This window comes from Pleurodeles waltl, chromosome 3_1 (genome assembly GCF_031143425.1).
Source record: "Pleurodeles waltl isolate 20211129_DDA chromosome 3_1, aPleWal1.hap1.20221129, whole genome shotgun sequence".
Classification (NCBI taxonomy): Eukaryota; Metazoa; Chordata; class Amphibia; order Caudata; family Salamandridae; genus Pleurodeles; species Pleurodeles waltl.
In genome coordinates this window covers 1,773,824,951-1,773,845,346 of record NC_090440.1, presented here as the reverse complement: position 1 = coordinate 1,773,845,346, position 20,396 = coordinate 1,773,824,951, and the positions used below count along the sequence as shown (strand labels likewise).

General features: G+C 44.7%; 1 protein-coding gene across 1 annotated transcript in view; it reads left to right on the top strand.

Moving 5' to 3' along the window:
• Positions 1-20,396, top strand: part of NCKAP1 (NCK associated protein 1) — a 906,912-nt gene that overhangs the window by 411,732 nt on the left and 474,784 nt on the right. The window contains exon 16 of the mRNA XM_069225777.1: positions 13,122-13,267. Within this exon, the coding sequence (XP_069081878.1) occupies positions 13,122-13,267 (146 nt within the window). The remainder of the gene's footprint in view (positions 1-13,121; positions 13,268-20,396) is intronic.

Below are 20,396 nucleotides of genomic sequence, written 5' to 3'. Positions count from 1 at the left end.
ACAGAGCTTCCCCAGGGTCTTTTGGATCTTGTCTCAAATGCCCAGGCTGCTGCGACCCAAATTATCCAGACGGGACTGGATACCACCGACTCGGTAGCCAGAGCAATGGGCACAACTGTGGTGGCAAGGAGACAGGCCTGGCTCCGTAACTCGGGCTTTTCGGCTGATGTACAGTCCACATTGTTGGATCTCCCGTTTGATGGGGACAAACTGTTTGGGGCTAAGGCTGATTCGGCCTTGGAACGTTTTAAGGAAAGCAGGGCCACGGCTAAGTCGTTAGGGCTCCAAGCTCCTTCTTCCACGGCCTCTTCCAGATTTTTCAGGAGGTTTCGTGGATTTGGGCGTGGCTCTTCCTCCTCTTCCTTTCGGGGAAGATATCAGCAACCTGCCTCTTCCCATCCCTATAGATCTTTTAGGGGGAGAGGTAGGGTCCGCACCAGAGGAGCCTCTCAGCAGCACTCTGCCTCTTCCTCATCCTCTGGCGGGGTGCAGCAGGGGAAGCAGCCTTAGGCTTCCACCATTTCCAACTCACGCCTCTCCTGTAGGGGGAAGATTACAGCATTTTCTCACCAAATGGGAGACTGTTACGTCGGACAATTGGGTTCTCAGTGTTGTGGGAAAAGGCTACACCCTTCCTTTTCGGGAGTTTCCGCCCCTCATCCCGCCCCGCCCTTCGTATTGTTCACAAGAACACCTCCTGTTGCTAGAACAGGAGGTAGAAGTCCTCCTTTTAAAGGGCGCGGTGGAGTTGGTCCCGGAGCAGGAAAGGGGTCAAGGAGTTTACTCAAGGTATTTCCTGATTCCCAAGAAGGATGGTCGTTTGAGACCAATTCTGGACCTGAGGATCTTGAATTGGTTCCTCAAGCAGGAAAAGTTCAAGATGCTGACCCTAGCACAGGTGCTTTTGGCGTTGAACATGGAAGACTGGATGGTGTCTGTCGACTTGCAGGATGCTTACTTTCATATCCCGATACTCAAGTCACACAGGAAGTATCTCCGGTTTGTGGTGGGATCGCAACACTATCAGTTTGCGGTCCTTCCGTTTGGTCTTACTTCAGCACCTCGAGTCTTCACGAAGGTGATGTCGGTGGTTGCGGCAGAGCTCAGAAGGAAGGGGATAGCAGTATTCCCTTACTTGGACGACTGGTTGATCAAAGCCAAGTCCCCGGAGCTTGTGTTGCGTCATCTGCAGTCAACAACCCAGTTGTTGTTCGACCTGGGTTTTTCGGTGAACGAGCCCAAATCTCACCTAGAGCCCTCTCAGCGCCTCCTGTTCATAGGGGCAGTACTGGATACAACATTGGGTCGGGCCTTTCCTCCGCCTCAGCGGATTCAAGATATTCAGGATTTGGTTCCAATGTTTCGAAATGGAGCGGTAGTTCCAGTCCTCAAGGTCCTTCGTCTGCTCGGTCTTTTTGCCTCCTGCATTCTGTTGGTCACGCATGCTCGCTGGCACATGAGGGCTCTTCAGTGGTGCCTCCGAAGGCAGTGGTCTCAACACAGAGGGGATCTAGAGGGTACTGTCAAGATCTCCAGAGATGCTGCTGTGGATTTGAAGTGGTGGATTGTAAGCAACAATCTTTCGCAAGGAAAGCCGTTCCAGCAGTCGCCACCAGTGGCCACAGTCATAACGGATGCTTCCACTCTAGGGTGGGGAGCTCATCTGGGGGATCTGGAGATCAAAGGTCTTTGGTTTCCAGAGGAACAGATTTTTCACATCAATCTGTTAGAATTACGGGCTGTACGTCTGGCTCTCAAGGCCTTCCTCCCTTCCCTTCGTGGTCAGTCGGTACAGGTCCTAACGGACAATACTACCACGATGTGGTACATAAACAAGCAGGGAGGAGTGGGGTCGTACCTTCTCTGCAGAGAAGCTCTTCGACTATGGTCCTGGGCAAAGGACCATCGGATTTGCTTGATAGCAAACCATCTGGCCGGAGTTTTGAACGTGCGTGCGGACAGTCTCAGTCGCCACTTCTCGGCAGACCACGAGTGGCGTCTCCATCCAGATCAAGTCCGTTTAATCTTCCAGAGGTGGGGGTTTCCTCGGGTAGATCTGTTCGACACTCGGGAGAACGCGCATTGTCCGTTGTTCTGCAGCCTTCAGTATCCGATGCAGGAAGCGTTGGGGGACGCGTTTCAAATGACCTGGTGCGGCCAGTTGCTTTACGCGTTTCCTCCCATACCCTTGATTCCTCGAGTATTGAGGAAGATTCGCCAAGACCGGGCTCTAGTAATCTTAATAGCTCCGGATTGGACAAGGAGGGTGTGGTACTCCGACCTTCTCCAACTCTCAATGTGCCCGCCGCTCCGTCTCCCTTTCAGGGCAGACCTCCTCTCGCAGTCGCAGGGGCAGGTTCTACACCCCAACCTCCAGAGTCTGCACCTACATGCCTGGAGATTGAACGGGGCAACCTGAGTTCCTTCTCTCTCCCGCCTGAGGTAGTGGATGTTATATTAGCGGCCAGGCGACACTCCACTAAATCTATCTACGCTAATAGGTGGTCTAAATTTGTTGCGTGGTGTGGAGAGAGGCAGATTGATCCTTTGCATGCTCATCTATCGGACGTTTTGTCTTTTGCTCTATCTCTGGCGCAGAAAGGTTGTGCAGTGGCTACCATTAAAGGTTATTTATCGGCCTTGTCAGCCTTCTTATGTCTTCCAGACCAACCATCTTTATTTAAATCCCCTATTGTTATCAGATTCTTGAAAGGTCTTCTAAATCAATATCCTCCAAAGCCATTCGTTATGCCGCAATGGGATTTGTCCTTAGTCCTGACTTTCCTTATGGGGTCCCCTTTTGAACCTATGCATTCTTGCCCCTTGAGGTATTTGGTTTTAAAAACAGTCTTCCTGATAGCTATAACATCAGCAAGGAGAGTGAGTGAGTTGCAGGCCTTATCAGTAAAACCCCCTTATACAACTTTTTATGGGGATAAGGTGGTGTTGAGGACCAAGGCTGCTTTCCTCCCGAAGGTTGTTTCACCCTTCCATTTGGCTCAGGCAATTACTTTGTCCACGTTCTATCCTCCGCCTCATCCTTCCAAAGAGGAAGAAAGACTGCACCGTCTGGACCCAAAGAGAGCGTTGAGCTTCTTTATCGATAGAACAAAGGATTTCAGGCTGGAGGATCAGCTGTTTATTGGATACGTGGGCAAGAGGAGAGGAAAGGCAGTCCACAAGAGAACACTATCCAGGTGGGTTGTTCTTTGCATTAAAATATGTTACTCTTTGGCAAAGAAGGATCCTCCTGAGGGCATTAGAGCTCATTCCACCAGAGCTAAGTCGGCCACTTCGGCCTTGGCCAGAGGTGTTCCTGTGGTCGACATCTGCAAGGCCGCAACTTGGTCGTCCCTTCACACTTTTGCAAAACATTACTGTTTGGATTCTGAGGTTAGAAGGGACGGCCATTTTGCACGGTCAGTGCTGCAGGATTTCTTGGTTTGACCATTTAGGCACCCACCGCCGGGCGTGGTACTGCTTTGGGACTCTATTCATGAGGTGAGGAATCCACAGGTAGTTGTATCCATCAGAAGAACGAGTTACTTACCTTCGGTAACGACTTTTCTGGTGGATACATTAGCTACCTGTGGATTCCTCACGGTCCCACCCGCCTCCCCGTTGCCTTTCTGGTCTTACCAAGTAATCCTTGAGTGCGCTCCTCTTGGTCTTTGAGGGTGCAATAGATGTATATATAATATATTTATATATATATATATGTATATATGTATATATCTTTATGTATATACTTGGTGTGTGTATATATTTTAAAAGAGAGAGTTTTATATATATATATATGTACATAAAAAGATTTACAGTTATTCATACAATGTGGTGTATTTTTACAATATAATGGATGTTGCCTTGCTCTTTCATTGCATTGCCTGGTTGTTCTCATGCACGTAAAAAATTATTGGTACTGACGTCCGCACGTCGTCGAGGACCTCTTATTGCCTGTATGACGTCTGACGGCGTCGCGTGGGCGACAGTGACGTCCTCGTCGACGTGCAGAGACTAGTAAGAAGATTTCCGTCGAATGCTGGCGCCATGGGAGTATTCATGAGGTGAGGAATCCACAGGTAGCTAATGTATCCACCAGAAAAGTCGTTACCGAAGGTAAGTAACTCGTTCTTCTGAACCATTGTCCTGTAAATAAGATCCAACGAGGGAGGCTCTGCAGGGCCACCTGTGGAAGGGGGCACTAGAGTACTGCAGGCCGAATCACTTTTCGAAAAGGCCTGTTGGGTGGCCGTATAATCCCACTGCATTTCACCATCCTCCTCTTGAGGCTTAAGCGGGTCTCTCCTAAGCTTGGCCCCTAAACTACTCCTAGCATCAGTTTGCTCGACTGATTTTCTTCTGCATGTTGAGTAGTTAGATACCCAGATACTTGCTGCAGAGCTACTCTCAATATCTGAATCAGTTAAAGGGATTTCTTCGTCTAAATCTGAGTCTCTAGACTGATCGGAGAGAGAAAAAAAGCTTTCTGCTGTATCGAATGTCCCCTGATCAATGTTTGCTGGTTTCGCTTCTTTCCCCCTCTGGACTGGAGCTGGGGGGATAGTCTCATATGTCATTGAGGACTTGGCCATACCCTCAGCTTGTTGCGAGTTTAACTTGCAGCTTAATGCGCGAGGTTGTACTTCACATTTCTCTGAATTAGATTCCTGAGGCCCCTGATTTGACTCTTTGGGTTCCTGCTCAGATAGCTTCTCAGACCCCATTGGGGGGGGGGGGGCCACCACCTCCCCCGCTCTTTCCTGGACTTGTACTGGCAGTCTCTTGACTGGGTGGCTCCCTCCCCCCTGCATCGCATATAGGAGTGAGTACTTCAAGAGATGTAAATGCAACAGGTACCTGCTCATCATTGACTCCTGGCCCGTTGGATTGCGAATCACATGCTGCCTTCTCCGTAGACCTTTGCTTAAGCTGCATCATGCTGGTAAACATTGTTGGAACAGAGTACCTTGCGTCTTTTTCCATGTCAGTTGTTTTATGCAGGCCCCCTTTCACATGAGGATTGCTGTGCTCCTTCAATCCGGGGACCGGTAGCTTTTTGTCCTTTCTGGTTCCTCCTGGATCTTGGTTCTGCCGTGCCCGTAAGAAGCGAGGGGTCCTGTTTAACTTCGGCGCCATCAGGGCATCCCACACACCCCACACGCCAACTAATGTTGCCAGGAAACGGCGGGGATCGCGCTCGATCGAGAGGAACATGAGCGCGGATCTAGGGCGAGCGCCGCGCTCGCATCTTCTTGCGGGGCCCTCCGGTGCTTGCCGTCGCGGTCCCGATCCTAGCAGGGGCCGCCAAAAAGCCGTGAAGTGCCCGCAGCGGTCCGTGCTGCAGGCGCAAGGTATCCGTGGCATCCGCGGCTTTCGCGGGTGAGTGGAAACCGCGTGTGATCTGGGGGTGGGCTAGAGCGGTAGTGGCGATCAGCCGGGAAATCCGGCCGCCATCTTGGATTCCTCCAATGCCTTGTATTCCTCCCAGAACCAGATTCTGTAGCTGAGAGAGCATTACATACATTAGACATCAAAAGGGCACTAATGTACTACATTGATAGAACCTAACAAATTCGCAAAACAAAACAATTGTTTGTTGCTTTCCAAAACCTCATACAGGGAATCCAATATCCAAACAAGGCATTGCTAGATGTATAGTTAAATGTATTCAAACCTGTTATATAAAAGCAAAAAGAGAACTGCCTATTACACCAAAGGCACACTCCACTAGAAAGAAGGGTGCCACCATGGCATTTCTAGTAAACATACCAATGACTGAAATCTGTAAGGCAGCCACATGGTCTACACCTCATACATTTACTAAGCATTACTGCGTGGATGTGTTGGCAACACAGCAAGCCACAGTAGGACAAGCAGTATTACGGACATTATTTCAAACAACAACAACTCCTACAGGCTAAACCACTGCTTTTGGGGAGATAACTGCTTACTAGTCTATGCACAGCATGTGTATCTGCAGCTACACATGCCATCGAACGGAAAATGTCACTTTCCCAGTGTACATCTGTTCGTGGCATGAGACGCTGCAGATTCACATGCGCCCTCCCACCTCCCCGGGAGCCTGTAGCCGTTTTAAGAAGACAAAAAATTAACCTTGTACATTTGTAAATTTCTAAATATATCACTTTTAGTCACATTATGTACATACATACTTACTCCATTGCATGGGCACTATTACTATATACACAACTCCTACCTCACCCTCTGCGGGGAAAACAATCTAAGATGGAGTCGACGCCCATGCGCAATGGAGCAGAAAGGGGAGGAGTCCCTCGATCTCGAGACTCGAAAAGACTTCTTCGAAGAAAAACAACTTGTAACACTCCGAGCACAGCACTAGATGGCGGGATGTGCACAGCGTGTGAATCTGCAGCGTCTCATGCCACGAACAGATGTACACTGGGTAAGTGACATTTTCCATATATGTATATATGTGTGTGTGTGTGTGTGTGTGTGTATATATATTTGGTTTATTTTTACCTGTAAAATACCTACATTTTTGTGCTAAAGACATCCATGGTAAAGGTATGTATAAATATTTTGGCATAATAAATACACGTATACATAATTTATTTATATATATATATATATATATACCCTTAAATCCCTTCCCACCCTAAAATTCCCTTACAACTCAAAAATCCATACCCACGTAAACAATTTCCTTATCAACCTAAAACCCATACCTACCCTAAGCCCTAAAAGGTCCCTTACCACCCAAAGAACCACACCCAACCAGAACCCTTAAAATTCCCTTCCCACCCAGAAACCCATACCCACCCTAAACCCTAAAGATTCATTTTCCACCCAACAAACCTACACCCACTCTACACTCTAAAAAATGTATCTTTCCAACCCAAAGTACCCTACCCCCTTTTCTTTTTTTTTAATGTTTTCTTTTGGGACTCGGCTGAAGTATTGGATATGTCACATATGAGCATTGGGACTCTTGGATCCGTGGGGAACTTCGTCCCTAGATATCTATATTTTTTTTTCCTTTAAAATGTTTAAAACTAATAAATGGATTTACACCAACTCACAAAAAGCAAAATCTAACTTCCTGCTAAATTTGGTGTAATTCGGTCCAGCCATTTGTGCTGTAGGCTTGTCTACAGAGCCTATGGGAAAATGCATGGCGAAAACACATTTTGGGACCTCTAGCCTTTTTCTCAGTCTTCACTTGATGGATCACCACAAAACTTTCAAGACAGCAGCTGAACTGACTGTCGTATTTGTTTTGAAAATTTCGTGAAGATTCATCAAAAAACGGCACCAAAGTTATTGGCAAAACAAAAAACGCTTTTCCGATGGAAAGTAGGTCATAACTATAACTACCTACAGGCAGCAACCAGTATGTAATTAATATACACACACACACATATATGTATATTTAAAAGCTTTTTACTTACCTGCGTAATGCTTACATTTAACACGATTTTCGTGGTAAAAGTTATCTGTGTTAAAGGAATATTTGTTGTTAACTTTTGTTGTAAAAGTCTTTCGTTGTAAAGGCATTTTAGTTATAGAACTTGGTTGTAAAGAAATTAGTTGTTTAGCCTTTGTTTTAAAGTCTTTTGGGTGATTTTAGGGTACAGGGGTAGGTAGAGGTAAGGGTGATCTTAGGTTTCAGGTGGGTAGAGGTAAATGGGGGAGAGGTTGATTTTAGGGCTTGGAGGTGGGTATAAGTAGACTGAAGTGAGGGTGATTTTAAGGTTTGGGATGAGTAAGGATAATAAATCAAAAAATGTGCCTGTGAGAAGCAAGGGAACGAGTGACCGTGCAGCCAAACAAAGGTAAGGCATGGGCGGGCCCAGAGTATTTTTTTTATATAAAGTAATAAAGTATGTTTGCAAGCAGCAGCGCATGCACTGGCTCAGGCAAGACCTAGAAATGGATTACCCTGCTGTTTAACATATGCAGGATTTAAAGCTTGTATGAACATTTCTGCAGTTTAATCCTCACCAGACATTGCCAGAAATGTATTCCTTATTCTACCAATACAACATGCCCGCAAACTCAACTGAAATTGCTTTTGAATTTGTTTGGTCAGTAAGTTGTGGGGCTTTGGGTGGGGGGGGATCAAAGGCACAATTAAAGAAGCAGTCAGATGCAAACCAAACAATGACTACATTATTTTTGCTTGTCTATGGCAATGCCTTTGTTTGCGAACATAGCTACTGTAGCAAACTATAAGGTTGTTAGAGGCATTAGCTTTTACCCTGCCAATTTTTATAGTAACTTGAACTTTCCATTAGAGTATTTCTTGCACAGGCCTGAAGTCTAGATAACTTTGTGAGGTCCCTGTGTTGACTACTCACCCTTTTATGAATCACTCATTGTGATTTGTTCTGGACTGTTATAGGAAAGTGCCTCTTTTTAACATGGTTACCCCCCACTGTTTTGCCTAGTATCTGATGTGATTTCGACTGAAAATGCACTGGGTTCCTGCTAACCAGGTCCCCAGGCCCGATCTCTTTTCCAAAACTGCACAGTTGTTTACCCAATTTGCATAACTTTTAGAACCCTCTGTAAGTCCCTAGTAAATGGTACCCAGGGCCTAGGGAACTAAAGAAGAACCCTAAGGGCTGCAGCATGAATTGTGCCACCGTAAGGGACTCCTCCCCAAGCACATGGCAGGCTTACATTTCAGACTGCTTGTCTTGGTGCAGACAAAAGTGAAAACACTACATGGCAAAACGCCTGTGTGCCATGCCCCCTAACACTGCATGCAGTTTGTTTGTCACCTCTATAGGCCTTACAACCCTAAGGCAAGGTGCAGCTTATATGTGAGGGCCTATCTGCAGGAGCAGATATGCTCCTTCTATGTCTTTGCCAAGTGTCAGACATAGTAAGTGACTAGGGAAGCCATTTTCAGTGTGTGTGCTGGACACTGGTCATTAGGATCTCTTCACCTACATGACTTCACTGAAGATAGGGATGTTTGGTATCAAACATCTCGGATTGGTGTACCCACACAGATGCCAGTGGTGAATTTACCAATACGTGCACCCAGCGGGCACCTTAGAAGTTCCCCCTGAAACACTACCAGCCTCTAGTGTGCCTGCTGATAAGTTTCTGCCAGCCTGCCACTCAAGGCACCACTTTTGGCCCCTAGAGTTAGACCCTTCTGCTCACAGAAGGCCCGAACAAAAACCTGTCTGGGAAGAGGGTGTAACACCCTCTCCCACAGGATGCCCTGCTGATTAGCCTTCCGAAGGCGGCAAGCCTCAAAGGGCTACCGCCTTTGAAATGCAAATTTGGCTCCCCTCGCCGGAGAGCAAGCCATCCCCCTGTTCAGAGCCTATTTGGCAAATGGACAGGTGGGAAAATTAGCTAGTGAAGGCAACATGCCACCTCTAGGCTAGTACCAACCCCTAAGGTGGGCTGCTGTGAGGTGAACATTATTTTTCAGAGGTAGCCATCTTTGAGTTGGCATATCTAGGAATTTTGGGACATGGTTATGCCCACTTCCCACATGAAGTGGTCTCATAGGGGTGACAGTGACCCCAAGGGTCAGTAGCCCATTTGCTACTACCCTACACACCCCTAATGCCCCAGATGCAGTATTCAGAAGAGCACCTGGCACCAGAGAAGTAGATCCCTGCTGACCTGAAGAAGGAGGACACTCCAGAGACGCAAAAGGCAAGAATTGAAGATTCCTGACGGACTCTGCGCCAACCCTGCCAGCCTACCTGTGGACTTTGACAAATGCGAGAAAGATGCCTCGTACTCCAGCTTCTGAAGCCCAGGAAGACTGCCAGCCTTCACCCCAGCACAAAGAACTCCGTGGAGTAGCGGAGCTGCTTCCCTACATCCTTGCGGGCACCCAAGAATCATTGAAGCAGACTCCGGATCGCCAAAATGGCCGCCAGACAGCACCACTGCACCCGAGCCTTCCAGCTTGTGTTGAAGTGGGCCAACTGTTCCAATATGGACCCCAGCCTCTCCAAAGTCCATTGTGGGTTTCCCCACTTCAACCTTCAATCCAGGCCCGCAACCTCTTCTGTGAGCCCCACGCCAATTGTGACGTTCACCCAAAGGCCTAAGAATCCTCTGCATCTAGATGCCCCGGACCGAGGAGAAGAGGACCACTGGTGTCCCTACATCCTGAGCACTGCAAGATCTGAGCCCATTCAGTGGGTCACCCAAACTGGGTGCCTAGTCCTAGCCTGCAGCCTCTTTTCGCAGTGACTGATCTCCATAGCAACGCACTGGGCACCCGGCCGCCCCTGTGCCATTGAGGCTGTACTGTTAGTGCTGCCATGGACCTTGCTCACTACTAACCTTAACCCCAGGAGATTGGTCTTGTAAGTCACTGCACTCTCCCTGTTTGCAGAACTTGTTTTTACCCCCATAGGATAACATTGTAGAACTCGGAAATAGCACTGTGTCCACTTTTTAAAGTGAAAAGAGTTCTTATTTAAAAACATGCCTACCTAAACAATTTTTCTCTAATGCCTAAACATGTTTAAAGATACCTGCTATTTTTATAAATTGGTGTGGATATCCTTTTTGAGTTGTGCATCTCATTTATTGTTTATTGTGTGTATTTGTAGATGTCTTGCACTCCTCTGTGTGAAGCCTAAGGCTGCTCGACCACACTACCCCTAAATAGAGCACTTTGGGATTGCATAGCAAGCACTGTCCACTCACTTGGGAACCCCTGGACCCCTTATACGGTATTCACATACCACATAAAGGGCCAGCTTCCTAAAACAGTGTATATACAGCCCTATTAGAGGGTGAGCAAGACGCAGGAGTGTTTGGGATGGGTATCTTCTGTTGGGAAGTGCAGATGGCAAGAGAAGGGAATGGAAAAGCATGAGATGTGAAGGGAAAAAGAGGGGTTAATTATTGGACCGGGAAAAGCAAAGATAGAGCGAAAAGGATGGCTTGAGAGGGAGTGTAAATAAGTGGATCTAGTCCTAGATAGTTTCTATAATAGAGTGAAACATGAAGCAAGATGGAGCATATTGGTTAAACAGGAGATAAAGGGCTGAGGGGAAGGAGGAACAGATAGGGACACATGAAAAAGTAGAGACGGTGAAGGATAGAAGAAACAGAAGAGAGCATGACAAAAAATAGACACAGAGAGGGCAATTACAGACATTAACAGACACAGAGTGGTGAAGGAGACTGTCATGAAATATGTACATCAGCGATTGTAAATGTATGTTTATTATCACTCTTTAATGTAAGGGTCCGTGCCTCATTGGAGCACATTTTCCTCACTCGTAATTGTTACTGTGATATTAACAATGCACTCCTTGAAGACACCTTGCATGGGAAGCCAAGAGTAAAAAAAATATTTCCTGCCTAACTACTAGTAGAAAATATATAAAAAGCATACAATGATCTAGATTTTGACATAATTTTAGGGAGTGTGAGAGTTCAGGTTAGTTTGTGGTATGTTTTATAATTTATGTTTAAAAAGCAATTTGGTTGTACACTTTTATTTTCACTACAAAAATGATTCGAATCATTAATCGGTGCTTTTGCCAATTTATGCTAAAAACAGCAAGAGCATACATTTATTGTTAACCACCAGTTTACATAAAATGGGAACAGTATGCTACATTTACTCCTCTTTCTATGGTTGTAGAATACACCGCAGTGGGCATGCTCATGACAGTACGTGTCATGTAACTTTTTCCTGAAGATTGCACACTTTGTAATATTAAACCATTAGTATCATTCTAGTGGTGTTAAAACCCTAATATACCAAAAACTAAAAGCATAAGAATTTCGCTTGACCCCATGTAGTCTATACAGAACCTGGGGAAAAGACAATCCTGCTTTCCGTGTCCATACTGCCTTCACTCAATGAGGCTGGTTTTGAAAGACATCTGGCAAATGTAATCAAGGTGAAAACATTGTATGAATATTTTCCCACTAGACCCTTGTGATATGATGGCAACAGACTGAAGCTTCAAAGGACAGTACCATCCCTGCTTATTCTTATATTTGATGTAATAAAATGGGCCTTGTGTGACATTGGGATTTACTGAGCTGGTAACTGCAATTCTTATTGTGGCCTCTGTAATTCATGTGGCTCCGTTGTGACTGTTTCTACCTACTTCGAAATGATTAGAATTTACATTAATTGTATCTTTTTTAATTTTGATACCTTAACTTGCTCTTCCTTAGTTTTGAACCCGCAACCCACTGAATAACACCTGGTTGTGATATTGTTTTTATTTATTTATTTATTTTAAATGTTTAAGATCTGGGTTTTGAAAGCACGCTGTCAAACGGGCCTATTGCTAACAATATGCTTTGGGTGGGCTTTGGATACACCCTTTCAGGCAATTTCTTTCTTCAGCCAGCCTCTTTCAGCCTTTGGCTTGAGGCCTTTATAATCACAGCTTGGCTCAGCCCAGTGTTATATTCCTTCTACACTTAATTGGCTGTATCCTTCTGCCACCACTGTCGTGCTTGCATTGATCTTTATGATGAGGGACTACTTTACAATTATAGCCTTCTCTGCTGACTCCCTCTTGTTTGTCTTGCTCTAATGTGGTTATGATGCAAGCATTAATACATTCAATCCAGAACATTTGGTTTTTCCAAAGCTGCTCATAACTAATGCTCAAGTTGATTTCAGGTGGTATCAATTGTACTATTTGTAAGGTTAAAACCTTTGTGCAGTTTTAGGATATCCATATTAGGGCACATGAGCTAATTGGTCATAGATTTTTACCTTTGATTTTCCATAACGTTTTCTGTGCGTAGGAAATTCTTCGCTGACACTACAGGGCTGTCGCTTCCTTTGCAGTTTGTTACAAAGGGAAAGCCTGTAGTACTGAAACATTGCTGTCCTCCTTGATCAGATAGTGCAGGAAAGACTGGAAAAAGATGATTAGTAAGTGCGGGGAGGGGACGTTAGGGCACCACAATGAAAGGAGAGTGTAAGTAGGCAGAAAAATGGAAGCCTACCCATTAGCAAACAAATGTGGCTCAGACGTACGACAGTGTGAAAGTAGGAATGGGTCAACACAGCTGTTTAAGAGATGTTGCATGGAATGGCAACTGAAAAGGAGGTGGACAGGAGTATGTATCAATATATTTTAACAGGTTTTGTAAAATGTTTGTCTTTACAGGCCTACACCAGTGTGTCAAAAGCTTCACTTAGTTTGGCTGACCATCGAGAACTTGGAAAGATGATGAACACAATAATATTCCACACTAAAATGGTGGATTCTCTGGTAGAGATGTTGGTAGAAACATCTGATCTTTCTATATTTTGGTATGTAAGACCTTTTTTAAAATAAAGATTGTGCTTTTTGTTTTTCTTTGTCTTACTGGAGACAATTTCAATTTGTTCTGTAAATAAAATATTGAAATGAATGCGACTTAGTGTTCCTTATGGCACCTAAAGGCTGTGTGACCTGATTCTCTCCAGGACAGGAATTTAGAAAGCTATGGCCATCTTTTGGGCGATTGTGTTTCCTGTTTGTCTTAGGCTCACCCTTGTTGTGTACTTGAGTAAATAAACCTTTCATTTCTGTAGCGCTTTATGTTCTAATTAAGGGACAATGGCCAAACCCTATTTAGAACCATTGAAATGCTGTATAGGAATTTTTAACTACACTTCACCATATGTTCATGACGTCTAGGTGTCTTTATCATATGGGTAAACACTTGTGAAATAATTATTGTGATTAATAGTGTAATAGCGCTAAGCACGCTCAATAAACCTTGAACACAGTAAGAGTTTTTGCAGGTAATACAATATGACACTGGGAAAAAAGATAGAAGTTGACTAGGAGATTGAAGAGTTGAGGCAAGTAATGCAAGGGAAAAAGAGGCAGGCGGGGAGTGGTCCTAAATGTAGAAATTTGTTTACTTTTCCTCAACCCTCAACAGGGGGTTTATATTTGTTTCCCACTCTAATTACAAGTCGGTATAGGGCGTAGAATATTAAAAGTTTTTTGCTTGTTGGGGCAAGACCCATTTCTCCTTCCACCTGGTTTCTGAGAGGAAAGATCTGTGTATCTGTTCCCCATCAAGGAACCATTCGCTGTTGGAATTTTTCTTAGATGTTTTTCTGTAAACCTGCAATGAACCGCCATTTCATTTTGTCTTAGCCCAATAAAAAATCCAGACAATGTCTGGCTTGTTCCTAGGAAAAACAGCTTCTTACTCTCACAATGCTTGTGAAACATTGTGAGAGTAAGAAATAATTTATTTATACCCCAACAAGGAGCCAGATTCTGTTTGGACTAATTTATAGGCTAATAAAAAATCCACAAAGCATCTTGTTCCTTGTTGGGGCGTGGAAGTTTGTCTGTGCCTCAGAAAAGAGGCAAATGCTGTTATCTCTGCTGAGGAAAAATCCATACAGCATCTGGTTTCTTACTAATGCATACAATTTTGTACCCAAGCCCTGAAAGGAGCCAGATGTTGTTTTGATATTTTTCTTCCCTATGGAAACAGTATCTGATGCCTTGCTGGGAGACGCACACACAGCTGCTTCCTCTTAAATTCTTCTTAAGGAAAGATAAGGATTATGAAGTAGCTGTGTGCCTGTGCCCCAGAAAGGATCCAAATGCAGTTTGAATTTTTTCCAACAACCAATAAGAACTGCATGTGGCTCCATGCTGGGGTACATCGCACAATACTCCTTCCTCTCACAATGCTTCTTTGGGACAGAGGAGATTAGTGTGACAAAGGACAAATTGATTGGTGTGAAATGTATTCAGGAAGTGGAGATTTGTAAGGTGAGGAACTAGTATCAAGGTTTTTTCTGTTAGTGCCTCTGTGTCAGTTCCCACCTCCTGGTATGGGGGGCAGTTGGTGGTGGAGGTGGGCGTGTGTGTGTGTTTTTAACAGGATTGTAGGAGGGATGGTGGGATAAGCTGGGCTGCTCTCCTTGCCCCTTTTCTCCCACCTCGCTTGCTCCCCACCTCCAGAAGAATTGATTAGTTGGTGAGCATAGTTAGGGAGAAGATAGTAGCTGTGATAGCTGTCCATAGACGGTCCCACATCCCCAGCTACTGGTTAAACTCACAGAACAGAGCACAAACAGGCAAGCGTACTCCCTCCACCCCACCATTAAAAGGTAGTTGTCTCCTTTCAGGAGGAACAAAAATGTTATACAAATCAGGGCCTTGGGCAGCCAAGCAAATAAGACGTATATGACTGTCCTTAGCGCATCCTGGAGACACACATTCATGATGTTATAAGGGCAGCCAAAGGGTTAAAAATGTACAGTTTTAAGAGTCTTCTGCTTATTCCCCAATATCCAAGCATATCTACCCGCCTCTTTTGGATGGAGTCCTCTGTGACTCTCTCTTTTGAAATAAAACATGGTTTATTTCCTTGTTCAAATGAGAGCACTATAACAATACATGAACAGTCCTCTCTCCGTTTTTTTGTTTTCTTTTGTTTGCTCAATCACACAGATGCTCTGTCACCGGTAAACCTATCCACTATGTAACTTAGGTTGACCCAGATGAATTAATAAAAAAATCACTTGTCGTTTTGGCAACATAGATTGCCAATACCAGTCTGACTGATACTTTTGTGGGAGAGCAGCACAATGCCCGTTCTCAACAGGATTGACAATTTTTTCATTTTTTCGGACCTTGAACTTTTAGAGAGAGCCTAACAAATAGAGGTGATGGCATGGCGATAACTTCCTTGCATCCTTCTATTGGTAGACTCCTCAGTTTTTTTTCATATCAGAGTAGATGTAATACCTCAGCCAATTGTAAAATGTCTTCCTTAGCAAGATGAGGATTACAGAGTTGTATTAAAATACTATCTCAGATACAAAGGCCTGTAATAACAAGATTTGTCATCAAGAGTAGGAGCTCTTGAACAGACTTTCTCTTAATCCCCAGGCCACCCAATTGTCTATAGGTAATCTCTGCAGTGCAGTATGTGCATTCATAGAATAGATATTAAAAACTCTTATCGGAGAAGTAAATTATGAGAAAATTAATATAGCATAAAACAAATCAAATATACTTCACCAAGAACAGTTAAAACAATTAACTATAGTGAATTAGGATGTGAGGGAAGGAGCAAGAGAAGCAATATGGGTCTGAAAAAGGGTTAAGAGAAGGAATGAAAGTACAGAAATGTCCTCACTCAAAAGAGAAAAACAATACATTTTAATAATAGATGTTGGAGGTGTGTCTACCTCCACCCTGCCATGTGCAGCAAAGGAATTTAGTCTGTAAATAAAGGAATGAAAAGTAGTAAGAGGGAAGGGGTGGTTTGGGAAGTAGCTCTGGATCATTTTTCTCCATGAAAGGTTTGGAAAGTGTGGCCTGCCGACATTTATTCTGGGAAAATTGCAGGTATGCAGTGTTTTCTGCAAAATTTGGAATTCTAGTATGTCGGATAACAGGAATTAATGCACATACCAGAATTGAAAAGGACAATCATAATGAGGGTCTTAGCAGGGAAAAAGTACACCACATTGTAAATGTCAGAGAAACATGAAACCCATACATCTGTAATCTGGATCTGTGCCAGGCGTTGTCTATGTAAATAAAAAATGTTCACACCCCTAGTTTCAATAGCTCATGTTTGCATCAACAGCCTATCCCTCTTTGACTAAAGTTTATTCCAGTGCACATAGTCCATAGTGGCAGGGAAATCCATGAATGAGATGTTGGCCAGTTGCTGTTTAGCCCCTTTGTATATTTACTGACAAGCGATGATAGGATAAGTCCTTCTCCTAATGTAGAGCAGTACTTTGTGAGATCGGCATCATAGCGGACAGTGGGGATAACATATTTTCCTTCATCCTTTCAGGGAGTTTGTGTAGCACTTCAGAAAGACTTTCCTTTTAGTGTCCGTTGATAAAATAGCTACTAAAATGCCACACGTTCTATTTCTTTTTTCATGTTTATGCATATATGAATGGTGCTAATTTAGTCTATTATGCTCTTCATACCTCTCGGCATTAAGATGTTTCAAGATAGTCGTTATAAAGGGATCGTTATTGCAAACAATTGTTAGGCTACGTCATAAACGATTACCGATAATTTCCTCAGGACCTATAGAAATAACTTGAAACATGGTGATAGAATCTTCAGGCTTATCGGGAACAGAAGGCTTGTCTAAAGAAAAGTGCTGAAATGATTCTGAAATCTCATTTCACTTTTGCATTGGCACATGTAGTTCTCATTGGATTAGTAGATAATTTTCTGTTCCTTGATGGATCTCTATAGCGGATCAAGATATGTCTCGTAAATGTTAATACTTTTGACCCAGCAAAGTTGTCACTCTCTGCACTAGGGTCCATAATGGTACTATATTTACTATGTTGTACTCTACCTCGACTAACCCCAACACAGCTTTCTTTGAGCTAAGACGACTGCTCATACTCAGCTTTCTAGGGAACTAAGGAGGCTTGTGATTCCCCCTTTCCATTTCAGACTGAGTACTAGTGTCCTGGAACAGAGTTGTGGTCCATTTGTTGTTGTTTGTCTTTGGCATATGCTAAACCCAGAAATCGTAGTGATGTGTAAAAATTCATTTTCTATAGGATTGTCTCTTTTGGCTTAGCGCTTCAGAAACCAAGTAAGAGAGAGAATATGACAGTTATTTTGATTAGTACAGTGCTGCTAAAATGCATTGGTAAATGCTTTTCATTTCCTGACTTATTTATGAAGGGAGGGAAATGTTACACAGTACTTTGGAGTAAACTTGAAATTGGTTTGTCTTTTCTGAGTAGGTTTCTTTGATAGAGACCTGTATTGCTGGGTCATTGAAATTGCCTGCTTGCAAAAGTAAAATGTTTTACCTTGCCCTTTAATAACTGCATGGCTTCATTCCTGCTGTGCTAATCTGATAGAGGTGTCAAGCTGCACATTTCTTACCTTAGAATTATCCCCAGGTGTCAGACTGGATCCAGAAGATTTTTTTGTGAGCACTACCCCTGTGCTCCTCTAGGTGGCGTCATTCAGCTCTGCATGGTGTCGTTGGCATTGTCCACGCCGGATTTGATATTCACAGTGCCTATACAGGTGCCAGACAGGCACGCTTACGTCAGTCTTTTCTTTTCTGCTCCAGGCATCGCTGATTCAGAGAAGAGCTGCCCTTAGCCAATTTTTGACTAACTTTTTTTGACATTTTGTTGAGTTCTTTTTGAGTTTTTCCTCCTGGTATTACATGGATGTTATTGAAGAAGGCTGGCTTCAAGCCCTGCGGAACCTGTCACCGACCGATGTTGATGATGGAACCGCCTCTTGTATGCCCTTGGTGCCTCGAGCCTGACCATGACCCCAAGGCCTTGAGGGAGAGATCCCTCATGCTTCTAGTGGCTCCAGAGGCGATCAAGGTCCTGGTTGAAAGGAAGAACCTGGTAGAAGTTGAGGAATCTGTAATATTAGTCACAATCCAAGTCATCGGGCACCTCAGGTAAATCTTGTCACCCACAAGAAGAAGTTGAAGAGTTTTTTTGTCTTCTCCACATCAGTCGGCTGTCGTTGTCGGCATTCGAGGCCTTGGTCCACGGTAGAACCTTCGCCTGGCCCATCTCCCCACCTCTCCGATTTTCCTGGAGCCCAAGCCACTCCCACCCAATTCAAAGAATTCTATGAGGTTATGTGCCTCTTTTGTGGGTGCCCCGATCCCTCACGCACCCCTTCGGACCCTGAGAGTTTGGCAGGGGCCCATTCTGGTTGCCCATCTGCAGCTCGGGTCCTGATTATCCATTTCTGGACTGGCACCGGTTGTACTGTTGCATAGGTTGTCATTATCCTAATGAGACTACTGGATTCACTCAGCAGAATCACTTGTACCGTGGGGACTGAGTCTGATCCCGCACCAAGTGACACCTGTCTGCCTAATCTGGGTTTGTTCCAGCTAACTGGCAGTGCCTCATCTCCACCCGAGAGCAGAGATGATTGGGGAAACCGGGCGCATGACTTACATGACTCGTGGTCACTCCGATCTCCTCCATTTCTTTGTTACATTAGTCTCACGTATGCCAGTACAATTAAAGGCAAAATTCAATAAGGTTTTATTGAAGTAACTGAATCTTAGATAGTAAAGCATGTATTGCAGTAACTAGGAAGATGAAGCACAATAAGATTACAATTGTGACAAGGAGAGTAAAAGACAAGAATAACGGTACCATACTGTCACTAATGTTTGTAGGGATAGTTTCTTCCTAAGCTACATTAGAGCACAGCATGTTAAGCTCTAATTCTGTCTTTCAGGTCCCCCCGGGAAGATATCATCCCTCATACCTGAGCAAGAGGCCTGTAGTCTACATAGGCAGCTGCAGCGAAGCAATCAGTATACATTTGTGGTCATCTGGCTGGAATCTCTCTCTAATATACATGGGTCAAAGTAGTGTTTTTAATAATCTAATGTTCCAAGAAAGGATCCCCACGTAAGAGTGTGTGTGTTTCTGTGAACATTGGAAACAAGCATACCACTTTTGCCGGCAACCTATCTTACTGCAGCCTTGAGAAAAGCACAGAGTGAGACAAATGCCTTGTTTAGGAACGCAGTCCTGACCTAGGCGAAGAACAGCTAGATAAAGAAAATAAAACAAGGCCACAAATGTGAACAAAGCTACAATAAAAGGTATCTAGGTTAAAGTGCACAGCGGCAGGCCTAGTTTGCTAAAATAACTTGTATAACGCTATAGCTAAAAATGGCTACACCACAGTACCACCCTGACCTTCCCCAACGCAGATCCCGATACCGATGGTCCCGACACCCCATACTGATCCTTACTCTGACACCGAGCTGGAGGGGTATCTCCCAACGCCGTATCTGGTGCCATGTCTTCCTGGTCGGAGCCTGAGCCCCATCCCTATGGGCTAGGACTTGGGGAGGGGTCGCTGGTCCCTCAAAAATACCAGCACTATGAAGAAATCCCTAACGTGGACTGATGTGAGGAACTGGGTGAAGCCAGTGGACTGGATACTTCTCCAGACACTGGAATGCTTTCTCCCCTAAGGTGGCTATGGAGGAGGGAGCATCCTTTGCAGTGGTGGTGTGGAGGGCGGCTGAGGTCCTGGACCTCAGCCTACCCTCGGTGGGAATGAAGACAAAAGTGTTTACAGAGGTCCTGCACCTGGGAGCCTCCCCTTCTGAACCTCTGCTCCTGTTCAACAGAGCCCTCACTGACGTCCTACTTGGGACATGGTTCAAACCCAGCACAGGGGCTCCTGTAAATAGGGCGATTGCCCACCTGCCTGCTCCAGAAAACCTAAACGTCTTTAACCAACAGCCTATCCTAGAGAGCTTGGTTGTCCAAGCCTCTATGTCCCATGTAAATCCTAGCACATTGCCTCCTGCACCCCCAGGCAGGGAATCCAAGAGGCTGGACACCTTGAGGAAGGATGATGTTCTCTTCCACCAGCCTGGTTTTGTGGTCCATGAACACCACCTGCTTTTTG